This window comes from Cetorhinus maximus, chromosome 5 (assembly GCF_964194155.1).
Source record: "Cetorhinus maximus chromosome 5, sCetMax3.hap1.1, whole genome shotgun sequence".
NCBI classification, from domain to species: domain Eukaryota; kingdom Metazoa; phylum Chordata; class Chondrichthyes; order Lamniformes; family Cetorhinidae; genus Cetorhinus; species Cetorhinus maximus.
The window spans coordinates 14,315,705-14,339,304 of record NC_135883.1 but is presented as its reverse complement, the minus strand read 5'-3'; the positions used below and the strand labels follow the sequence as shown (position 1 = coordinate 14,339,304).

The 23,600-nt window shown below is 44.8% G+C and overlaps 1 protein-coding gene across 1 annotated transcript; it reads right to left on the bottom strand.

Annotated features, from left to right (window-relative positions):
- Nucleotides 1-717: 717 nt before the first annotated feature.
- gdf7 (growth differentiation factor 7) lies at nt 718-22,160 on the bottom strand. Its single transcript, XM_078541271.1, has 2 exons — nt 21,842-22,160; nt 718-1,631 (listed from the first exon to the last, which is right to left on the bottom strand). Exons 1-2 carry the CDS (start codon nt 22,158-22,160, stop codon nt 718-720), a joined length of 1,233 nt encoding a protein of 410 aa, XP_078397397.1.
- Between the last annotated feature and the right edge of the window lie 1,440 nt (nt 22,161-23,600).

Below are 23,600 nucleotides of genomic sequence, written 5' to 3'. Positions count from 1 at the left end.
CGGTTCTGTGCTATTTTAACGGGCGATTTTTGGGGATGGTGGGGTGGGGAGGATGAGGGTGTGATGGTGGTGGCTGTAGTATTGAAAGCAATTGGTGTTTCAGTCCTGGAAAGGTTAATTTATGAGATGTAAATATGTTATCTTCGCTTTCCTTTTCAGCGATTGCAGGACGGGCCTTCCGCTTGCAAGCTGACTGGCGTTTGTTAGCACATGTTAATAATGATGCAAACCAGACGGGGCCGCTCCTCCGCCGCTACAGGGATGCCCCCACTGGGACAATGCAGCGATCAAATTGCAAATAATGACTGAATAGTGGGCGCTAAGTCACGCTACGAAAATAGCAGATCGAGTGGATTTTTACGTTTAAGTGAACTTCCCAACTTGTCATCGCCCGTCCCTGGGGTATATAAAAAAAAATCTGCAAAGCAACACATGGCACATTGGGGTCAGTCCTTCGCCTCATTTCAAATTAAACATGTATGGGGGCGTCGTCTGTGCGTGGCCCATAATCCAAATCACCAAATGTTGAGACATCATTCGCTGTATCGACGCAGGCTCCCCTCTCCAACTCCCACTCCCTTGGACCAGAGGCTTTTATCAGCATTTATCAACCCGCTGCGGTTTCTCCAGCTTCAGGGCAAATCAGCTTCGGTGGGGGGTGGGTGGGTAGGTGGTGGGGGGGAACCGCTGGCCTCTCGATCGACCAATCGCAAGGTGCTACCTGCATCCGCACGATTCCACCACCATGTCTTCGTACTGTTTATAAACGACGTTGTTGCCCGAGTCTATGTACAGAATGCTAATGGGGCTGAGTTTGGCTGGGACGCAGCAGCTGGGGGGGGTGGCCTCCGGGTCCATGGAGTTCATCAAGGTTTGTATGATGGCGTGGTTGGTGGGCTCCAGGTGGGACCTGAGCGGGAAATCGCAGAGCCCTTCGCAGTGGTAGGCTTCGTAATCCAGGGGCGCGATGATCCAGTCGTCCCAGCCCAGCTCCTTGAAGTTGACGTGCAGAGGTTTGCGGCTGCATCGCGACCTGGCCCTTTTCCCGCTTCCCCGGCTGGCCCGGCTGGCAAAGGCCGTTCTCCTTCTCCGGCGGCGCCCCCTGGTGGCGTTGGCCCCGTGACGGCCGGCGGGCGGCGAACCCGCCCCGCCGCCCAGGGATTTGATCCGGTCCCTGATCTCCCGGAAGAGGTTCTCCTTCCTCCGCGTGTTGCTGAACGCCACCAGCAGGGCTTTTTCCTGGGGCTGGAGGTCAGAGCGGTTAAAGCCCCAGAGCCTGGGGTCCAGGACCTCCTGGGAGTCCCCAGAAACAATCTCCACCTCCAGGCACAGGGGGCTGGCGGGGACGTGGCTCTTCAGCAAGTCCCACACGTCGAAGACCTGCCAGCGGGACGAGCCGGCGTCCAGGATGTCGACCGTCCGCGAATCCAGCCGCTTCGCCGGGCGACTTCCCCGCCCCGGGCAGGCCTGCAGCAAAATCCGATACAGGCTGCCGCCCCGGGACAGCGCCGCCTGCAGGTTCGCCGGGAACTTGCTGAAAATCCTCAGCTCGCCTCCCACCAGCTCGCCGGTGCTCGGCAGGTTGGAGATGTCGAACAGGTACCTCTGTTTCTTCCCAACGGAGGTTCCGTCTGGAAAAAAAACAAAGAGCAGCATGAAGCGATATGGGTGGGAAAAAAAAGCCGCAGGGAGGAAAGTGCGGGCAACAAACTGAGATGATAAAATCAAGACCGAACTAAAATAAAGTCGATAAAAACAAAAAAAAACTACTGCGGATGCTGGAAATCCAGCAAATAATAAAATAAAGTCGATCCTGGTGACACGATGGACGTGCAAGTCCATGATAATCCTACACACTTGTCATGGTGGTGTGGAAACTATGATTTATTTTTTAAAAATTGCTCGCTGTTTATTGTCATCCTGGTGCACATCTTTTTTTATAATTTTATTTTCGTTTGGGATCTGCTCCACACCGTTAATCAAATGTTAACCTACCTGCTGTATGTTAATTTTGAATAATTTACTAGACATTTAAGTTCAAGGCGCCGCCAAATCACGAACCTAAAGAAGAATTATGGCCTTCCGATGAGTTTGGTGCGGTTGCTACTCTTGGCATCTGTCTGAAATATTCAACAGTTTGTACCTTCACATTATTAGACACAGGAACAAATGAATTAGGAGCAGGGGTAGGCCATTCGGCCTCTCGAGCCTGCTCTGCCATTCAATAAGATCGTGGCCGATCTGAATGTGACCTCAGCTCCACATTCCTGCCCTACCTCCCGATATCCTTTGACTCCCGTGTTAATCAATAATCTATCTAACTCAGCCTTAAACATATTCAGTGACCCTGCCTCCACTGCTCTCTGGGGAAGAGAATTCCAATTCCACAGACTCGCGACTTTCTCAGATATAAAAAAAAAACATCTCCGCCTTAAACGGGAGACCCTTTATTTTTAAACTGTGCTCCGCCCTCCCTCGCACTCATTCTATTTCAGGCGGCAAAACAAAAGATGTATGTAGTTGTGTTCCAAAGGAGTTTCCGCTTCACACAGCGCAACAATCGGGCCTGATCTGATCCTACAGACCATTTACGAGGTGTCAACTCTGCTTTGTAAACCCACCTCGAGTTCAGTTAAAACGTTCGAAAAATGCAAACGCTGCGACCAGTATTTTTAAAGATTTAAAGTTTAACTGTTCCAGAGGAGAATTGCAGTTACAGAGAAGCAGGATAAAGAACACAAGGAGCTGAGCCATAGAGATTGACAGTACCTGGCCTGACCTTCAGCGGCATCGACGACTTCCCCACTATAAATTCTTTGGAGTCACCAAAACCTTAAAATGGAGCAGCAATATTAACATAGCGGCGACAAGAACAAGACAAGAGTCAGGAGGGTTTATGCCTAATCATCAGCCGCCTGCCTTTGTGCTGCCAAAACAACACTTAAGAAGCTTGAAACCATCCAGGACAGAGCAACGAGCTTGGTTGACACTCCTACCCTTGAACGCAATATTCACGTCCATCATCATCAGTGCACCGTGGCTGCCGTATGTACGGACTACAGGATGTACGGCATCATTCATTTGACAGCACCGCCCTCATCTGCCAATTCCGCCATCGAGAAGGACAAGTACAGTAATAACAGAGCAGCATTACTTCCAAGTCTCCCTTTAAGACACAGGCTACGTCGACATATTTTTCCATTTCTTCAGCAAAGATACGTTAATATCCCGGAATTCACTCCCTTACACAGCTTTTGGGAGTGCACAGCATAACTGCACAGGTTCAAAGAGAAACTCCATCACCATCTTCTCAAAGCAACTTGGGATAGGCGATAGACACAGCCTTGCCAACATCACCCCATCCCAAAAATGAATATCTAAAAACTGGCAACGTCTGCCTAGCATGACTAGTGCACCAACGCTTTGCCAACAGACATCATGAGTGCCCATAGTTGTAAACCTGCGCACTCTGCATTAAACATTTCATTATGGCAACAGTTTTATTGCTGCTCAAGCGCATTAGCGAATACATTTATTTTTCTTACGAATTTTCTACTTTGCCCTCTTTTGAAGACATTTACTATTTCCGGGGTCACTCATCACAACCCCCACACAACTGGCTATTATTGATGCATGAGCCAAGGCTGAGTTTGGACAGACTATTGGGCCACTGGGGGCATCACCAAGCTCCCCTGACCTGCTGTTGTCCAATTTCCACACAGGCACAAGGTCCAGCATGGATCACTGGAGTGATGCAGAGGGGGAGTCCCGCCGTGATTTCCCCTCCCTAACACAAAGAGTGACGAAGCCCATAGTAAGGGTGCGATTTAACCCCCTAAAAGAGCAGCTCACTCAAGGAATTCGCTGGCATCCGTTTGATCTCTATAATTCAGCTACTCGCCAATACTCACATTCACGAGCGGCGTGTTTCTTTAAGTATTATTTTCTAAATGATGGCAAAATATGAGGTGCACACACAGTTAAAGAAAATATATTCTAAAATTCTTGCTGGGCCTAAGATCTATGTTTCTTATAGGGAAGGATCTGTGTCATTGGACAGCCGTCTCATTGCATTGCTTGAGGAAGTAGCAAATAGGAGTAACTCAATTAATCCGTTGATTAAATCAATTCATTGTTTCAATGCACATTGTACAATATTGGCTGGACAGGAAGCATTTTTAAATGAGTATTTCCATTAATTTTCAAAGTAATTAATTATCGCCCTATGTAATGATATTACACCTTATTTTTTTTTTCCAATCTGCTTTTACTCCCAGGGCTGAAGGGCCTCGTGGTCTGCAAATGTGTGTAATCTTCCCGAAACACAGTAAAATGAGAGGCACACAGAAAGCTGATGCACGTGCAAGTGAAACAACAATCGCTGCATTTTGGTGCAAATATCCCTTAGCTTCGAACCAGGGAAACGGGTGATGCCCTATAGCCAAAATGATAAACTCGCTCCTAGAACATCACCACGTGAACATTTCTTTGGTGGATGGGGAGTGTGGGGGTGTTAACTACTGGCTCGAATGGACTCAATAAGGTTCGGGAAAACAGCTGCTGCCAGAGGTTATATATATATATATATATCACTGGTTAAGGATATTTTTCCGTTCCAGCGCAGGGACTAATTGATCACTGTCCAAAACCCAGAAGACTTGGTTTGATCTGCTTCATCGCGAGTAGCAGACAGACTGTCCTCTGCCGTGACCTTACAATCTCACAGCAGCTGAGGTTAGGCTTGGCTACAACGGCTCTGTAGTTGAGGGTGGAAATTCAGCTGCAGTCGCCAGCGGTTCTTTCCGAGCCCTAGCACATATATCTTCTGAGTAAATGCTCAGTTGTGGATCCCAACCCAAATGGCATTCGTCATTATAATAAATTCCGAATATGGAATGATATTGTTGGAGCCGTCTCAGTCCAATTACACACGCAACAAAGCAGACTGGAGTTAAACTGCGTGTGGTTGAAAAAACACTGAAACACACTCACCCGTGCGAGAGTTCCAATGCACTGGCTGTGGAAAGAGTTTTAGACTGCTACAGGTGTGTCTACACATAGCTCTGTGGTCAGCTGGAAAAGGAACTTAAATGTATGCAGAGGACTCCGCTGCCCGAATGAGCTTTTTTTTAATGTTAGGGATGGAAGCGCAGCAGCGTCCACTTTATATGTTAAATACTGTAGGCCGGAATCTGTGACTTGTTCTAAGATTAGAAAAGGCAGCAGAAGTGTCACTCTCACCTAGGGGCACTTTCTCCGACATTAGAGAGTGCAGGAAGTGGCACTATCACCAATGCTAGACAGTACAGGAAGAAGTGGAACTTCCTCCGATATTAGAGAGTACTAGAGAGTACAGAAAGAAGTGGCACTGTCTCCAACATTAGAGAATACAGGAAGAAGTGTCACTATCACGTAAGACTACAGGAAGAAGTGGCACTTTCTCCTACACTACAGAGTATAGGATGAAGTGGCACTGTCTCCAACATTAGAGAGCACAGGATGAAGTGGCACTTTCTCCTAGAGAGTACAGCAAGAAGTGGCAGTTTCTCGTACATTAGAGATACAGGAAGAAGTGATACTTTCTCCTACATTAGAGAGTACAAGAATTAGTGACACTTCCAGCTACAATGGCGAGTGCAGGAGGAAGTGGCACTTTTTCATATTAGACAGTGCAGGATGAAGTGGCACTGTCTCCAACATTAGAGAGTACAGGAAGAAGTGCCACTTTCAGCTACAATGGAGAATGCAGGAAGAAGTCACACTTTCACCTACATTAGACAGTGCAGGTAGAAACGGCACTTTGACCTACATTAGAGGGTGCAGGAAGAAGTGGCACTTTCTCTGGCATTAGAGAGTACAGCAAGAAGTGGCAGTTTCTCGTACATTAAAGATGCAGGAAGAAGTGACACTTTCTCCTACATTAGAAAGAAAGGATGAAGTGGCACTTTCTCCAACATTAGAGAGCACTTTCACTTACATTATACAGTGTAGGAGGAAGTGACACTTTCTCCTGCATTAGAGTTCAGGAAGAAGTGACAGTTTCTCGTACATTAGTTAGTGCAGAAAGAAGTGGCACTTTCACCTACATTAGAGAGAACAGGAAGAAGTAGCACTTTCTCCTATATTAGAGAGTACACGAAGAAGTGGCACTTTCTCCTATATCAGGGAGTATCACAGAATCACAGTGCAGAAGAGGCCCTTCAGCCCATCGAGTCTGCAACAACACGCGAGAAACACCTGAGCTACCTACCTAATCCCATTTTCCAGCACTTGACCCATAGCCTTGAATGTTATGACATGCCAAGTGCTCATCCAGGTATTTTTTAAAGATTGTGAGGCAACCCACCTTAACCACCCTCCCAGGCAGTGCATTCCAGGCTGTCACCACCCTTTGGTAAAAAAGTTTTGCATCACATCCCCCCTAAACCTCCTGCCCCTTACCTTGAACATATGTCACAGGAAGAAGATGCACTTTCTCCTGCATTAGAGAGAGTGGAGGAAGAAGTAAAACGTTCATCTACATTAGAGAGCTCAGGAAGAAATGGCACTTTTTCCTACATTGGAGAATGTAGGGAAAAGTGGCACTTGCTGCTAAAATAGCTGTTTTGGAAGAAGTGGTACTTTCTCATATGTTAGGGAGTACAGGAAGAAGTGGCACTTTATCCTACTTTTGAGAGTAGAGGAAGAAGTGGCACTTGCCCGTACATTAGAGAGTTCAGGAAGAAGTCACACTTTCTACTATATTAGAGAGTGCAGGAAGAAGTGGCACTTTTTCTACCTTGGAATGGCACTTTCTCTAACATTAAAGATTTCAGGAAGAAGTGAAACTTTCTCCTACATGAGAGGGTACAGGAAGAAGTGGCGCATTGTCTTACATTAGAGAGTACAGGAGGAAGTCGTACTTTCTCCTACATCGCAGAATACAGAAAGAAGTTGCACTTACATTAGAGAGTACAGTAAGAAGTGGCACTTTCTTCTGCATCACAGAATACAGGGAGAAGTGATACTTTCTCCTACATTAGAGAGTGCAGGAAGAAGTGGCACTTTCCCCTACAATAAAGAATGCAGGAAGAAGTGGGACTTTCCCCTACAATAAAGAGTGCAGGAAGAAGTGGCACTTTTCCTACCTTGGAATGGCACTTTCTCCTACATTAAAGAAGAAGTGAAACTTTCTCCTACAATAGAGAGTGCCCGAAGAAGTGGCACTTCCTCCTACATTAGAGGGTACAGGAAGAAGTGGTGCATTGTCCGACGTTGGAGAGTGCAGGAGGAAGTCGCACTTTCTCCTACATCGCAGAATACAGGAAGAAGTTGTACCTACATTAGAGAGTATAGTAAAAAGTGGCACTTTCTCCTGCATCGCAGAATACAGAGAGAAGTCACCCTTTCTCCTACATCACAGAATAAAGGAAGAAGTTGCACTTTCTCCTACATTAGAGAGTACAGGAAGAAGTGACACTTTCAGCTACAATGGAGAGTGCAGGAAGAAGTCACACTTTCGCCTACATTAGACAGTGCAGGATGTGAAGTGGCACTTTCTCCTAAATTAGAGAATACAGGAAGAAGTGCCGCTATCTCCTACATTAGAGACTACAGGAAGAAGTTGCACTTTCTCCTACACTAGAGAGTACAGGATGAAGTGCCACTGTCTCCAACATTAGAGAATACAAGAAAAAGTGCTGCTTTCTCCTACATTAGAGAGTTCAGGAAGAAGTGCCACTTTCTCCTATATTAGAGAGTACAGGGAGAAGTGGCAGTTTCTCATTCATTAGAGAGTGCAGGAGGAAGTGGAATGTTCTCCTACATTACAAACTACAGGAAGAAGTGACACATTCTCCTACATTAGGGAGTGCAGGAAGAAATGGAATGTTCTCCTACATTAGAGTGCAGGAAGAAGTGGCACTTTATCCTACATTAGAGAGTACAGGATGAAGTGGCACTTGCACCTACACTAGAGAGTACGGGAAGAAGTGGCACTTTCTCCAACATTAGAGAGCAATGATGAAGTGGCACTTTCTCCGACATTGGAGAGCATTTTCACCTACGTTATATAGTGCAGGAGGAAGTTACACGTTCTCCTACATTAGCGGGTGCAGGAAGAAGTGGCACACTCTCCGCAGTTAGAGAGTGCAGGAAGAAGTGGCACTTTCTGCTGCATTAGAGAGTATACAAAGTAGTGACACTTCCTCCTATATTAGAGGGCACAGGAAGAAGTGGCATATTCGGCGACATTAGAGAGTACAGCAAGAATTGGCACTTTCTCGTACATCAGAGTGGAGGAAGAAGTGGAACTTTCTATTCCATTAGAGAGTGCAGGAGGGAGTGGCACTTTCTCCAACATCAGAGAGTTCAGGAAGAAGTGGCACTTTCTCCTACATTACAGAGTGCAGCAAGAAATGGCACTTTCACCTACATTAGAGAGTATAGGAGGGAGCGGCACTTTCTCCTACATTAGGTAGTGCAGGAGGAAATGGCACTTTCTCCTACATTAGAGAGTACAGGGAGAAGTGGCAGTTTCTCGTTCATTAGAGAGTACAGACGGAAGTGGAATGTTCTCCTACATTAGAGACTACAGGAAGAAGTGGCACTCGCTCCTACATTACAGAGTACAGGATGAAGTGGCACTTGCTCCGACATTAGAGTACAGGAGGAAGTGGCACTTTCTCCTACATTAGAGAGCTCAGGAAGAAGTGGCACTTTTCCTACCTTGGAATGGCACTTTCTCCAACATTAAAAATTTCAGGGAAAGCGAAACTTTCCCCTACAACAGAGAGTGCAGGAAGAAGTGGCACTTTCTCCTACATTAGTGGGTACAGGAAGAAGAGGTGCATTGTCCAACGATGGAGAGTGCAGGAGGAAATTACACTTTCTCCGACATCGCAGAATACAGGAAGAAGTTGCACTGACATTAGAGAGTAAAGTAAGAAGAGGCACTTTCTCCTGCATCGCAGAATACAGGAAGAAGTTGCACTTACATTAGAGAGTAAAGTAAGAAGAGGCACTTTCTCGTACATCACAGAATAAAAGGAAGAAGTTGCACTTTCTCCTACATTAGAGAGTACAGGAAGAAGTGACACTTTCAGCTACAATGGAGAGTGCAGGAAGAAGTCACACTTTCGTCTACATTAGACAGTACTGGATGAAGTGGCACTGTCTCCAACATTAGAGAATACAGGAAGAAGTGCCACTTTCCCCTACATTAGCAAGTACAGCAAGAAGTGGCAGTTCCTCATACATTACAGATGCAGGAAGAAGTGACACTTTCTCCTACATTAGAAAGAAAGTATGAAGTGGCACTTCCTCCTATATTAGAGTGTATCACAGAATCACAGAAGCACAGTGCAGAAGAGGCCTATTGGCCCATTGAGTCTGCACCGACATGTGAGAAAAACCTGACCTACCTACCTAATCCTATTTACTAGCACTTGGCCCATAGAAGTGGCACTTTCTCCTACATTAGAGAGGACAGGAAGAAGTGGCACTTTCTCCTACATTAGAGAGGACAGGAAGAAGTGGCACTTTCTCCTACATTAGAGAGGACAGGAAGAAGTGGCACTTTCTCCTACATTAGAGAGTGCAGGAAGAAGTGGCACTTTGTCCTACATTAGAGAGGACAGGAAGAAGTGGAACATTCTCCTACATTAGAGAGCAATGAAGAAGTGGCACTTTCTACTATACTAGAGCGTATAGGAAGAAGTGGCACTTTCTCCTACATTAGAGAGTGCAGGAAGAAGTGGCACTTTCTCCTACATTAGAGAGTGCAGGAAGAAGTGGCACTTTGTCCTACATTAGAGAGGACAGGAAGAAGTGGAACATGCTCCTACATTCGAGAGAGTGCAGAAAGAAGTGGCACTTTCACCTATATGAGAGAGCAATGATAAAGTGGCACTTTCACCTACATTAGCGAGAACAGGAAGAAGTGACACTTTCTCCTACATTAGAAAGAAAGGATGAAGTGGCAATTTCTTCTATATTAGAGAGTACAGGAAGAAGTGGCACTTTCACCTACATTAGAGAGTGAAGGAAGAACTGGCACTTTCTCCTATATTAGAGAGTATCGCTGAATCACCAAATCACAGTGCAGAAGAGGCCGTTTGGCCCATCGGGTCTGCACCGACACGTGAGAAACACCTGATCTACCTACCAAATCCCATTTTCCAGCACTTGGCCAATAGCCTTGAATATTATGACGTGCCAAGTGCTCCTCCAGGTGCTTTTTGAAGGATGTGAGGCGACCCACCTCCACCATCCTCCCAGGCAGTGCATTCCAGGCCATCACCACACTCTGGGTAAAAAAGTTTTGCCTCACATGCCCCCTAAACCTCCTGCCCCTCACCTTGAACTTATGTCACAGGAAGAAGTGGAATGTTCCCCTACATTAGAGAGTACAGGAAGATGTGGCACTTTCTCCTACATTAGAGAGTACAGGGAGAAGTGGCAGTTTCTCGTACATTAGAAAGTGCAGGAAAAAGTGGCACTTTCTCCTACATTAGGGAGTGCAGGAAGAAATGCCACTTTTTCCTACATTAGATAGTACAGGGAGAAGTGGCAGTTTCTCATTCATTAGAGAGTGCAGGATGAAGTGGAACGTTCTCCTACATTAGAGACTACAGGAAGAAGTGGCACATTCTCCAACATTAGAGAGCAATAATGAAGTGGCACTTTCTCCGCCATTAGAGAGCATTTTCACCTACATTATATAGTGCAGGAGGAAGTTACACTTTCTCCTACATTAGAGGGTGCCAGAAGAAGTGCCTCCCTCTCCGCAATTAGAGAGTGCAGGAAGAAGTGGCACTTTCTGCTGCATTAGAGAGTACAAAAAGTAGTGACACTTCCTCCTATATTAGAGGGCACAGGAAGAAGTGGCACATTTGGTGACATTAGAGAGTACAGCAAGAATTGGCACCTTTTTCCTACATTAGAGAATGCAGGAGGAAGTGGCACTTCTTCCTACATTAGGGAGTACATGAAGTATTGACACTTTCCCCTACATTAGTGAGTACAGGAAGAAGTAGCACTTTCTCCTCCATGAGAGAATGCGGGAAGAAGTGGCTCTTTTTTCTACATTAATGATTACAGGAAGAAGTGGCACTTTTCCTACCTTGGAATGGCACTTTCTTATACACTCCAGAGTGCAGGAATAAGTGGCACTTTCACCTACATTAGAGAGTGAAGGAGGGCATGGCACTTTCTCATTCATTAGTGAGTACAGGAAGAAGTGGCACTTTCTCCTACATTAGAGAGTACAGAAAGAGGCACTTTCTGCTCCATTAGACAGTTCAGAAAGTAGTGACACTTTCTCCTACATGTGAGAGTACAGGATGATGTGGCACGTTGTCATATATGGGAGAGCGCAGGAAGAAGTGGCACTTTCTCCTACATCAGAGAGCACAGGTAGAAGTGGCACTTACTCCTACATTAGAGAATACTGGAAGAAGTGACAATTTCTCCCGCAGTAGAGAGTACAGGAAGAAGATGCACTTTCTCCTACATTAGAGAGTGGAGGAAGAAGTGAAACTTTCTCCTACATTAGAGAGTTCAGGAAGAACTGGCACTTTTTTCTACATTAGAGGATGTAGGAAAAAGTGGCACTTGCTGCTAAAATAGCTGTGTTGGAAGAAGTGGTACTTTCTCATATGGTAGGGAGTACAGGAAGAAGTGGCATTTTCTCCTACATTAGAAAGTACAGGAAGAAACAGCACTTTTCCCTACAATAAAGAGTACAGGAAGAAGTGGCACTTTTCCAACCTTGGAATGGCACTTTCTCCTACATTAAAGATTTCAGGAAGAAGTGAAACTTTCTCCTACATTGGAGGGTACAGGAAGAAGTGGCACATTGTCCAATGTTAGACGGTGCAGGAGGAAGTCACACTTTCTCCTACATCGCAGAATACAGGAAGAAGTTGCACTTTCTCCTACATTAGAGTACAGGAAGAAGTGGCACTTTCTTCTACATTAGAGAGTACAGGAAGAAGTGGAACTTTTTACTACATTAGAGACTACAGGAAGAAGTGATACTTTCTCCTACATTAGAGAGTACATGAAGAAGTGGAACTTTCTCCTACATTAGTGAGTACTGGAAGAAGTGGTGCATTGTCCGACGTTAGAGAGTGCAGGAAGAAGTGGCACTTTCACCTACATTAGAGAGTGCAGGAGGAAGTCGCACTTTCTCCTACATCGCAGAATAAAGGAAGAAGTTGCACTTTCTCCTACATTAGAGAGTACAGGAACAAGTGAAACTTTCTCGTACATTAGAGAGTACAGGAAGAAATGACACTTTCTGCTACATCGGACAGTACAGGAAGAAATGGCACTTTTTCCTACATTAGAGTACAAAGGAAGAAGTGGCACTTTCTCCTTCATTAGAGAACAGGGGATGAAGTGGCACTCCCACCTACATTAGAGAGTACAGGAAGACATGGCACTTTCTCCTACATTAGAGAGTACTGGAAGAAGTGGAACTTTCTCCTACATTAGAAAGTACAGCAAGAAGTGGCACTTTCTCGTAAATTAGAGAGTGCAGGAAGAAGTGGAAAGTTTTGCTAAAATAGCTAGTGCTGGAAGAACTGGTACTTTCTCATATATACTCATCTATATTAGAGAGTACAGGAGGAAGTGGCACTTTCTCTTACATTGGAGAGTATAGGAAGAAGTGATACTTTCTTCTACATTGGAGGGTACAGGAAGAAGTGGAACTTTCTCCTACATTAGTAAGTACTGGAAGAAGTGGCGCATTGTCCTATGTTAAAGAGTGCAGGAAGAAGTGGCACTTTCACCTACATTAGAGAGTGAAGGAGGAAGTCGCACTTTCTCCTACAGCGCAGAATAAAGGAAGAAGTCACCCTTTCTCCTACATCACAGAATAAAGGAAGAAGCTGCACTTTCTCCTACATTAGAGAGTACAGGAACAAGTGAAACTTTCTCGTAAATTAGAGAGTGCAGGAAGAAGTGGAAAGTTTTGCTAAAATAGCTAGTGTTGGAAGAACTGGTACTTTCTCATCTATACTTATCTATATTAGACAGTACAGGAGGAAGTGGCACTTTCTCTTATATTAGAGAGTATAGGAAGAAGTGGCACTTTTTGCTACATTACAGAGTACAGCAAGAAGTGGCACTTTCTCATAAATTAGAGAGTGCAGGAAGAAGTGGAACTTTCTGCTAAAATAGCTAGTGTTGGAAGAAGTGGTACTTTCTCATCCATTAAAGAGTACATGAAGAAGTGGCACATTCTCCTAATTAGAGAGTGCAAGAAGAAATGGAGCTTTAGCCTACATTGGAGAGCATAGGAGGAAGTGGCACCTTGTCCTACATTAGAGTGTAGGAAGAAGTCACACTTGCTGCTACATTAGAGAGCACAGGAAGAAATGACACTTTCTCCCACATTAGAGAGCAGGAAGAAGTGGCACTTTCTGATATCTTAGGGAGAACAGGAAGAAATGGAACTTCCTCTTACATTACAGTGTGCAAGGAAATGTTGCACTTTCTCCTACATTCGAGAGTGCAGGGAGAAAGGGTTCTTTCCCATACATTAGAAGGTTAAGGAAAACATGGCACTTTCTGCTACATTAGAGGGTACAGAAATTAGTGACACTTTCTCCCTCATTTGGGAGTGCTGGAAGAAGTGGCACTTCCTCCTTCATGAGAGAGTGCAGAAAGCAATGGCACTTTCTCTTGCATTAGAGACTGCAACATAAGTGAGTACAAGAAGAAGTAACACTGTCTCCAAAATTAGAGAGTACAGGAAGAAGCTGCACTTACTCAAACATTATAATGGCATTATCTCCGACATTAGAGAGTGCAGGAAGAAGTGACACTTTTCCTACATTAAAGAGTAGAGGATTAAATGGCACTTTCTCCTACATGTCAGAGTACAGGATGAAGTGGCATGTTCTTATATATTAGTAAGTGCAGGAAGAAGTGGCACTTTGTCCTACATTAGCGAGCACTGGAAGAAGTGGCAATTTCTCCTACAGTAGAGAGTACAGGAAGAAGTGGCAATTTCTACTACATTAGAGAGTTCAGAAAAAAGTGGCTCTTTCTGCTAAAATAGCTGTGTTGGAAGAAGTGATACGTTCTCAAACATTAGAGAACAGAGGATGAAGTGGCACTTCCACCTACATTAGAGAGTACAGGAAGACGTGGCACTTTTTCCAACACTAGAGAGCACTGGAAGAAGGGACACTTTCTCCTACATTAGAGAGCATGGGAAGAAGTGGCACTTTATCGTACATTAGAGAGCACAAGAAGAAGTGGCACTTTCCCCTACATTAGAGAGTGCAGGGAGAAGTGACACTTTCTCCTACAATTGAGAGTAGAGGAAGAAGTTGTACTTTCTCCTACATTAAAGAATGCAGGAGGACATGACATATTCTGCTACAATTGAGAGTACAGGAAGAAATTACACATTCTCCTACATTAGAGAGTGCAGAAAGTAGTGGCCCTTTCTCATTCATTAGAGAGTACAGGAAGAAGTGGCACTTTCTCCAACACTGGGGAGTGCAGCAAAAAAATGGTACTTTCTGCTACATTAGAGAATGCAGCAAGTGGCACTTTCTATTACAGAAGATAGTGCAACTTCTTCCTGCACTTCTTCCTGCACTCTCCTCTGTAATAGAAAGTGCCACTTCCTGCATTCCTTAATGTAGCAGAAAGTACCATTTTTTGCTGCACTCCCCAATGTAGGAAAAAGTGCCACTTCTCCCTGCACTTTCTCCTACGTTAGAGAGTGCAGGAAGAAGTGGCACTTTCTCCTACATTAGAGAGGACAGGAAGAAGTGACACTTTCTCCTACATTAGGGAGGACAGGAAGAACTGACACTTTCTCCTACATTAGAGAGGACAGGAAGAAGTGACACTTTCTCCTACATTAGGGAGGACAGGAAGAAGTGACACTTTCTCCTACATTAGAGAGTGCAGGAAGAAGTGGCACTTTCTCCTACATTAAAGAGGACAGGAAGAAGTGGCACTTTCTCCTACATTAGAGAGTGCAGGAAGAAGTGGCACTTTCTCCTACATTAAAGAGGACAGGAAGAAGTGGCACTTTCTCCTAAAATTGAGAGTAGAGGAAGAAGTGGCACTTTCTCCTACATTAGAGAGTGCAGGAAGAAGTGGCACTTTCTCCCACATTAAAGAGGACAGGAAGAAGTGGCACTTTCTCCTACATTAGAGAGGACAGGAAGAAGTGACACTTTCTCCTACATTAGAGAGGACAGGAAGAAGTGGCACTTTCTCCTCCATTAGAAAGTGCAGGAAGAAGTGTCTAGTTTCAAAGTCTTAACAGTATTAAAAACATTAAAAGATGTATGTTTCTAACATTCCCGTGAGTTCCATTGGACTATCTGGTCACTTTTAAAGTCTCACTTTGCACTAGGCTAGAAATTATAGTTCAACAGAGACAGAAAATGCCGGCAAAGCCTGTAACAGCATGAGCCGTATTCTCTCTTTTCAGAAGCCGAGCGATGGCATTTTTCAAAATTTCAGATTTCCAGCGCTTAACGTCTTTGGCTGCTATTTCATTGAAATATTTTTTTTGGCAATCAAAACTTTATTCACAACGGTATCCATCAAAAGAAAATTTAAGGGCACAAGAGAAACAATCACAAGAATGTAAACAAAGCACTGCAATTTCTTAAGATTGGAACCATAATCATTTGGACTGCCTAGTAACTTTAAAAAAAAATCCATTTCATAGCAGTCTAAACCCACTGTACCACAATGAGCTCTATTGCTGTTTAGAATACAGCTCACATACAGGTTTCAATGAATTTGTACAATTTAATGTATTCACTGAATAGTACACTATTTACAAAAGGTCCTACCGCACCGAGCACCACAAGCAAACAATCGAGTGCTGTCACCTGTCTTGTTTGCATGTATTTGGGAGACCAATCGACACTTTATTTCCGAGGTTGTCCGCGGGTAGTTTAGCATAAGAGGCTATGGATTTTTTTTAGCTATGTCAAAGAAAAAAGGCGAGGAGCCCAAGAATGGTTAGCCATGAATAAAAAACAGAAAATGCTGGAAAACCTCAGCAGGTCTGACAGCATCTGTGGAGAGAGCTTAGCAGGTAAATGTCTCGAGTCTGTAGGAGAAGTCAGACGTTAACTCTGAAGAAGGGTCGTACGGATTCGAAAGGTTAACTCTTTCCACAAGATGCTGTCAGGCCTGCTGAATTTTTTCCAGCATTTTCTGGGTTTTTTTTTTAAAATTTCAGATTTCTAGCATCCGCAGTATTTTTGCTTTTACCTAAGTTTAGCTCTGTACTCATCAGGCGGTGCGACACTTTCCCCGCCGCCAGTTTGCTTTATTTGGTTCCCGGGTTCTGGGGGCGGGGGGGGCGGAATCGTTTAGTAAACCCCGCTTAACTTATTCAAGGGAAAAGACCGGCACCTTGGAATCTGAGATAGAAGCCCCTTGATTTGCATTCATGCTCCCTCGCTGAGCAGCCATGGCCAGCTGCGAGGGGAAAATCTTTCATACAGTTTCGTTCCAGGGCGCGGAGGGCGTTGATTCCTGTTGAAAAGGGATGGAAAAGCAGTGCTGAGGAACAGGACATCCCTCGCCGCTGAACACAAAGCTGAAACGCTAATTGCACGTTAGCCTCTTGCCTTCTGGTGAACCGCATTTGGAACACACTTATTTCTGACAATTGACTAAGATACAAACCAGATAAGAGGTTGCCTGCGCACCTTTTGCCCGCTGCTACCGGTCATTCGGCTTTTGTGTGAACTGAATAATAAATTACGGAGGGTGGGTAAAAGAAATACGTTTAAACAAATCAATGACCGGGTCAGGCTCCCCAGTCGTATCGATTTCTCACATCATAGTCTTGTTACTTAAATACAGTTCGGTCCCTGCTCGGGTCTCCTCGGGGATTTCCCCCTCGTAAATTCATCTCAGCAATACTTGACTAGGAAATTAATCTGAATTGGTGTAATGCAGGGGCATGGCGCTGGACTCACGAGTTTGCTGGGTCTTTAGTTAAGGCATATTTTGTTTGAAGAACGCCCAGGTCCAATATAATTCTTGTGATTATTTAACAGTCCTAACTCGTACAACTCTCTGTTGCATCAATCTGGATCAGAATGACAACTGGGTTGTTAAAGGGGTAGTCTGCAGCTACCATATATTTGCCCGCAATAGCTTGGAAACCAGCTCCAGGAGAGCGGTTTCCCCCCTTATTCCCGACCCCCAGCCCCCCGCAGCTGAAATCTGAGTAATGACACTGAACAGGGACATGTTAAGGATCTGAATCAGGAGCTTCGAATCCAAGACTTCAAGTTTGTATTTATGAAACAATGTGGACGTGGCGTCCTTTTGTGTGAAGTGGGTTGGGTTACTTTCGCTACAACTTTATAATCAACCAACTGGCTGTCTAATGTGCCCGTGGGCCTTACACCGAGTAACCATGTAAACCGAAGTTGTTCTAATGGACAGAAACCCGTGGTTTAAAACAAAAATAAAAATACCTGGAAAAACTCAGCAGGTCTGGCAGCATCTGCGGAGAGGAACACAGTCAACGTTTCGAGTCCGTATGACTCAACAGAAACTTTAAACCCGCGGTTTAATCCGGATTCAATGCTGCGCTGTGTGAGGACCAAGTCCCATTTACTCCACCTTTTCTCTCTCTCTCTGCGGGTTTGAACTATATAAAATGCCCAACCGATTATTTAATGTCACTGGTAATCTAATATAAAAATTGCACATAGCACATTCATTGTACATTTTTTACAAGCCTGTCTCCTGCCAGAAAATGATTGAAATGTGAATGCACAAATTGTCCTTTGTGTGAATCCCGTTTATCAGCGAGGTCATCAAATATTAAACAAGGCCACGTTTAAAAAAAATCGTCAACTGTCCGCGCGTTGTTTGAAGAAATACAGCCACTTCGCACAATACCAGCCGTACAGTGTTTTTAGCGTTATCGTCAGAGCAAGTAAGTCCCTGACCATTTTCTCAGAACATAGAATATGCTTTGCAGGTGACGCGAGTAACAGACGGTTTGTGAATAGAAGGCGGTCTTTATATCCCTTTTAGTGATAATGTTAGTGCTGATGCCCGCTTGCCCTACAATGAATGTTGCTGGAGAAGCCGGATTTGTGTCTCACGGTGCGCCCTAACAGGTACTTAATGAAGGTCGTACCTCCTTTTAACATTTTCGGCTGGAATGCCTTCACCCACGAGCACTGTCCGTATTCATCAATTCCCAGATATGCAGCTCGTTTAGAAAATACTTCGGTGCTTTAAAAATCGCAGGTCACTTCAAGAGAACGTAAGCGACACAAAGCTGCCCGGAGAAGTGCTCAGCACTTGTTACGGGAACAGCCCTTTTTACTGCCATTTCACAGAGGCATTGGGGTATCTCGCTCACAACATGTAATTCAGAGCCTGTGTGTGGTTATTGTTTATCAGCTGTTACCTCTTCAACTACGTCACTCAGACTATATTTATTAACTCGTTATCAATTCAAACGCTGTTTGGATTCATTCCTACATTACAACAGTGATGACACTTTCAATAACTACTTAGTTATTGAAGCGTTTTCGGGACATTGTGGGGTCGCGAAAGGTACTGTACAAAGAGATGTTATCCCTTTATTTTTAGGTTTTTTTTTCCCAAATACAGGCCGACAAGATGAGCGCAGGTAACTAATGGCATGAACCATGTAGGAGAATTTTAGCATCTGGGCTTATTCGCAAAGTAGTGGATCAAGTGGGTGGCATGAAGCACAAAAGTTGAACCCCCTAACTAGACGGAATGGAATGAAAAGGACAAATAACAAGAAAACTTGGTGGGAATCTGGCGCGAATTGCTTTTGTTCGATGCCTTTGTGCCTGGGCTGCTCACCCTGTAATAATAATTAGAGAGGGGACGCCAGCAAATGTCTGGAAATCTAACATCCATCCAGAAGTTCTATGGAGGCTTCTCGTTTAATAGTTTCCACAGAGTGTATAGGATATACATTCAGGCAATGCAGAAGCCACAACTGTGATTTACAGCCGAGAGTCCGAGTGGGAGCAGATTCTCCGCTCCTTCCATTCGCATCTGAGCTGTCAAGATGCTCGAATGAGCCGCCTTAGTGGCCAACCTACTGAACTTTAGGGCGAACCTTTGCCAGAACACCTCCCTCTAATGAAACAAATCATACTTTTATTTGACATGGTTGAAATAATTTAGGAATATTTTAACACTGGTGTCATGCTCGACTTATGGATTTCTGCCTGGCGAGGTTTCTGAGAGGTTAGACACTGGAGTTAGACACAAGCCACTGTGAAGGGTGCTTAGCCGGGGTGAAAAAGCCTCGTCACAAAAGTGGTGTTAAAACCAAATGCCAGTCGTCAAAACAGTCTTCAGAAACTCACGCAAATAAAGTTAGTCGAGGGATTCCCGTCTGAACAAGACACGTGACTTTTAAAATGCATATTTACAAGCATTTTATCCCCTTCTTGATTTCTTGGACTGACTTCGACTGTTTCAGCAGCCTCTAGGCTGCTCGGTTCAGCACAAGTACTAACGGAGCTGCAGTGTCAAGCGAATTATAAACCACAGCATCTTGCCGGCCAGCCTTAAATTTACCTGGGATTCATTCCTACTTAATTGACAATGGCTCATTTAATTGCACTGGCGTGTTACTTGGTGCCACATTCCCAGGCACTGCTGCATTGAAACATTAGAGTACCTCACCCAGAACATGTGTGTGTGTGTGTGTGTGTGTGGGGGTTGGTTATTGTTTACAGCTCTTGAAATGCGATATTTCACGAGGTGAAGTAGTGTGTGTGTAGAAGGCGGTAATATGGTAATGCTTTCCCCCTCTCGAAGGCAAGGGAGTGGATAATCCTGACAAGCCAAAGTCCCTGGCAAGCAGAAATCATTTCTCTGCAGCCATTATTTATGCTTCTTTTCTATACAGAATACAAACATTGTCTCGGGGCGTCAGAACTGCCGTGTAACCTTCTAAGAAACAGTTAAAAATGCAACATATATTTTGGCTGCCTTTCAAATGGCATCCACACATCGCTCACCTATTTGTTTGAAAAATAAAAGGCCGTATTTCTAGCTGAAATATTATTTATCCTTTCGAAGGGATGCGCAGGAACTCGTCAACAAACTCCAAATGGCATCTGGAGTAATCGCGCGTCCTGTTTCATTTTCACTGGCGATCTTCAGCAGATTGATCGGAACGAGATCTAAGATGGTGCTACAGTAGGGGACCTCAATCTCAGCGCTACCTTGGCCATTCACAGTGGCTTTATTTCCTTACAGATCCATCATTTAGCCCTTAAGTAGTGGAAACACGCTTCCACAGAGGAATACAATAAAATCGTATTTCCGTCTGAAATTAGTCAATTTCATTGCTGCATGTTCTAATGATGCTCCAGCAGAGATTAATAAAACCCAGATGGGACCCAGTTAAACTTAATTTAAATCGGCAATGCTGCAGCTTTATTCCTGGCAACCTCTAATTCGCCGGCATAAAGATAGACAATATAACTGCAAGTGCTGGAGATGCACACCGCGCCAACAACAGCTGTCCGAGCCATACCCCAAACGTTAACCGCCCTTTTATTTCAGTTCCTGGCGGACCGACAGTGTATTTCTAGCATTGTTCTGCTGTTGGTTAATACAAGGGAAGTGGGCGCAATGAGACGGGATATAACCGGTGTCTCCCTTGAACAGAATCTTGACAAGTTGACATCCTCCCGATTTCAACGCTCTCTCCTTGTCTTAAAAGTCCATTATTTGATGGGTTTCATTCAATACACGTTCACATCATTCTCAAAATTAAGGCTGCCGCCCCCTCCCCCCCACCAAAGTGTTTTTTTTTTTCTTTTTTGGCGAATTTGTGTCGAGAGGTTTTGAACAGTGACCTAAGCAGATTTGAGCGATTGTGTGGGGCTTATGTAATTTCGAACATTAAACCGGAAACATGTGTCGTGTTTGTCTTATTATTATTAAATGTTGGAGAGGGTTCCACCTTTCAAAGGATATTGTGGTCGACACTGAAGGACGCGTGCCAGTATCTGCTTAATGCGTCGCCCACATAGTGCAGACAATCTGCAGATCACATCTAATGTATCTGATTGCTTACTGTGAGATCGGCCGCCGCAGCGGCCTCATACACCCAGAAATTAAAATGTATACAACTGAGATCCACTGTCCAGAATAGGGTACACGATTGACTGCGGATCTGTGGAGCTTTAGTCTACCTTTGTATGCTTCGGGCACGCTTAATGACAAGATGCTGTCGCTTTTTCGACTCAGTTTTGCTGGAACATCAATAGTGGGTCAGCGAACATACATCTATAAAATTAATCTTGAGTTAAGGAACACACTCAAGATCATTTAAATTGCCAAGCGCCATAAATATATATATATATGTTTTTTTGGCATATATTTATATATATATATATACATATTGGCAAACATTCATTACAACAAACGATTGGTTCAGTCATTCGCTCTATGAATTTAACTGCAGAAACGCTTCTGGCGAGTACTTTTTAAGAATTCTTATCGTAACTTTGGATCAAAGTCTCCTCCTCTAGACTTATCCCAGCTGTAGATTTAGCCTGATATCTGCCTGAGTTCAGGTTAATGAGCTCATGTATCTCCCTGACCCTATCTGTATTCCTATATCGAAATCTATAGATATGCCATTAACCCGTGCCTCTAATTGTTTGTGTAAGAGAAAAATGAGTAGAATTGAAATGAGTGCTGGGGATGGAAACAATACATACTTGTATTTCGCGCCACTCAGTCCTTTACCGGCTACTGTTAAAAGCGCATTGCCAGCTAAACGGCGGGTTCTCTGCTAGTTAACGGAATGCCCTTCATTACCCACCAGTTCCTTGGTCCGCGAAGCTGGTGACCATGTTGGCACGGGTTCGGGCACGGACCAGACTGCTGTTGAGCCCTTTCCTTTCGCTCTCCGACAGGCTGCTGTAAAGTGACAGCATGTACTCATGCGGCACCACCGTGCCGGCGCGGTGGCGCTTGAAGGTCCGCTCGTGCTTCCTGCCCAGGGATGATGAGGAACCAGGACCATCCCGAGGAGAGGAATTCTGCCGAGACCCCAGCGTAGCAGCTTCGAGAACAGAAAGAAAATCCCAACAGCAGCAGAGGGTACACCACACAAGGGCTGCAGCCTTCGGTATGTCCATTCTGGAAGAGCTGGTGTCCAAGGTCGGGAGGGTTTTAAAGCCGGTGCCTGGATGGCTCTGGATGGGAGTTTGCACACTCACCTTCGCCCCGGATGGCTGACTTGGTTACATTGGAGAGAGAGAGAGCGCCGCTCAAACTGCAGCAACGGCAGGCATCCGCGGAGCAGGGCGATCCCACTGCGAATCTGATTGGCTCAAACTTTATCCCAGCAAAACTTTTTTTCCCCCCCCCAAAAAAAATAACTTTTTTTTTTGTAACAATTTGGGTTGAGAAATAACTCCCGGGATAGCGTTACTTCACAACTGACTTCTGAATAAGGATGCAATTCCAACCATTATTCTGCACTCCAAAACATAAAGATCACTCCCCCTCGTTTAATGTTCGCACTAGGATTTTAGTTTTTTTGGTACATGATTGACATCTGCTGTGTAACATTTGGGACAAACAGATCGGAGATGCTGTTGGGCGAGCAGTGCCTCTTGGTGTACCCCCCTACTCGGGTGATGTGACTCTTCGATGCCGCTGTGTTACTGCGTTTCACTCATCAAATGCGAGGCTTCCAAAATATTTGCTTCTTGGGCATGGCACACGTTCCTTCACTTATCCCTCAGCTCTTCTGCCGAAGTGAGCAGGTACCATGTATTTCCATGTCCTGGTGGTGAGTGTCGGGGGTGTCATTATCGCCCCACCACCCCCATGCTGTTTGAATCTTAGGGGTTTTTTTTTTAAACCCCTCCCATGACCTGACGGAGCGAGTGATACACGAGGAACAGCCCCTGAACCCCGGCTCGGGACCAGCGTCTCCCTACAGCCTCAGATAACCCGTGCCGCTGTCCCGCATTCATCTGAGGGTCCGCGCGAAATTCGGGGTCCGGTCCGGGGCTGCAATGTGCAATGCGACCGCTCTGTCCGCGGAAACCTCCCCTCCTCTCGTTCTCTTCCAGACTCTTGCATGAAACCTTTCCGCCCAAATGGCGCTCGCTGTTGGATCGAAAAGCCACTTCGAGAGTATTATTACATTGTGAAATGTGAGAATCCGTCAGGGCAAGTGGTTGATATATCGGAAGCTGCTGTTTCTATAAGTAATGGGTTTCATTTGATGATAATGAGGAGGAGGTCCTGGTATCTGCAGTACACCGAGGGCCCCCCACCCCCCTCTTGTCTGCCCAGTTTTCAGCATTTACCTACCAGCAGCTTCTGAACGTGTAAAGTTTTGAGCTAACAAAAAAAAAAGCGAGCTCAGTATTTTTATCACACTGGGGCACGTTTTAAAATCAATGCAGAGTCTAAGCAACATTATCACAAGGCGGTTATTCCACTGTAAGACACGTGAAATATCCAGATCGATTCTAATCAGGTAAGAGGTGCTTTAGAATAGGTCTATAGGCAGAACTTTGACTCCTTTGTCTAACCAATTCGCCACCTATACGTTTATTACA

Bases quoted from the DNA above. Each gene is read 5' to 3' on its own strand.
- gdf7 (XM_078541271.1), bottom strand. From the start codon at position 22,160: ATGGACATACCGAAGGCTGCAGCCCTTGTGTGGTGTACCCTCTGCTGC. The intron at 1,632-21,841 runs GTGGGTAATGAA...TTTTTTTTCCAG, and splicing joins CTTCGCGGACCAAGGAACTG to ACGGAACCTCCGTTGGGAAG.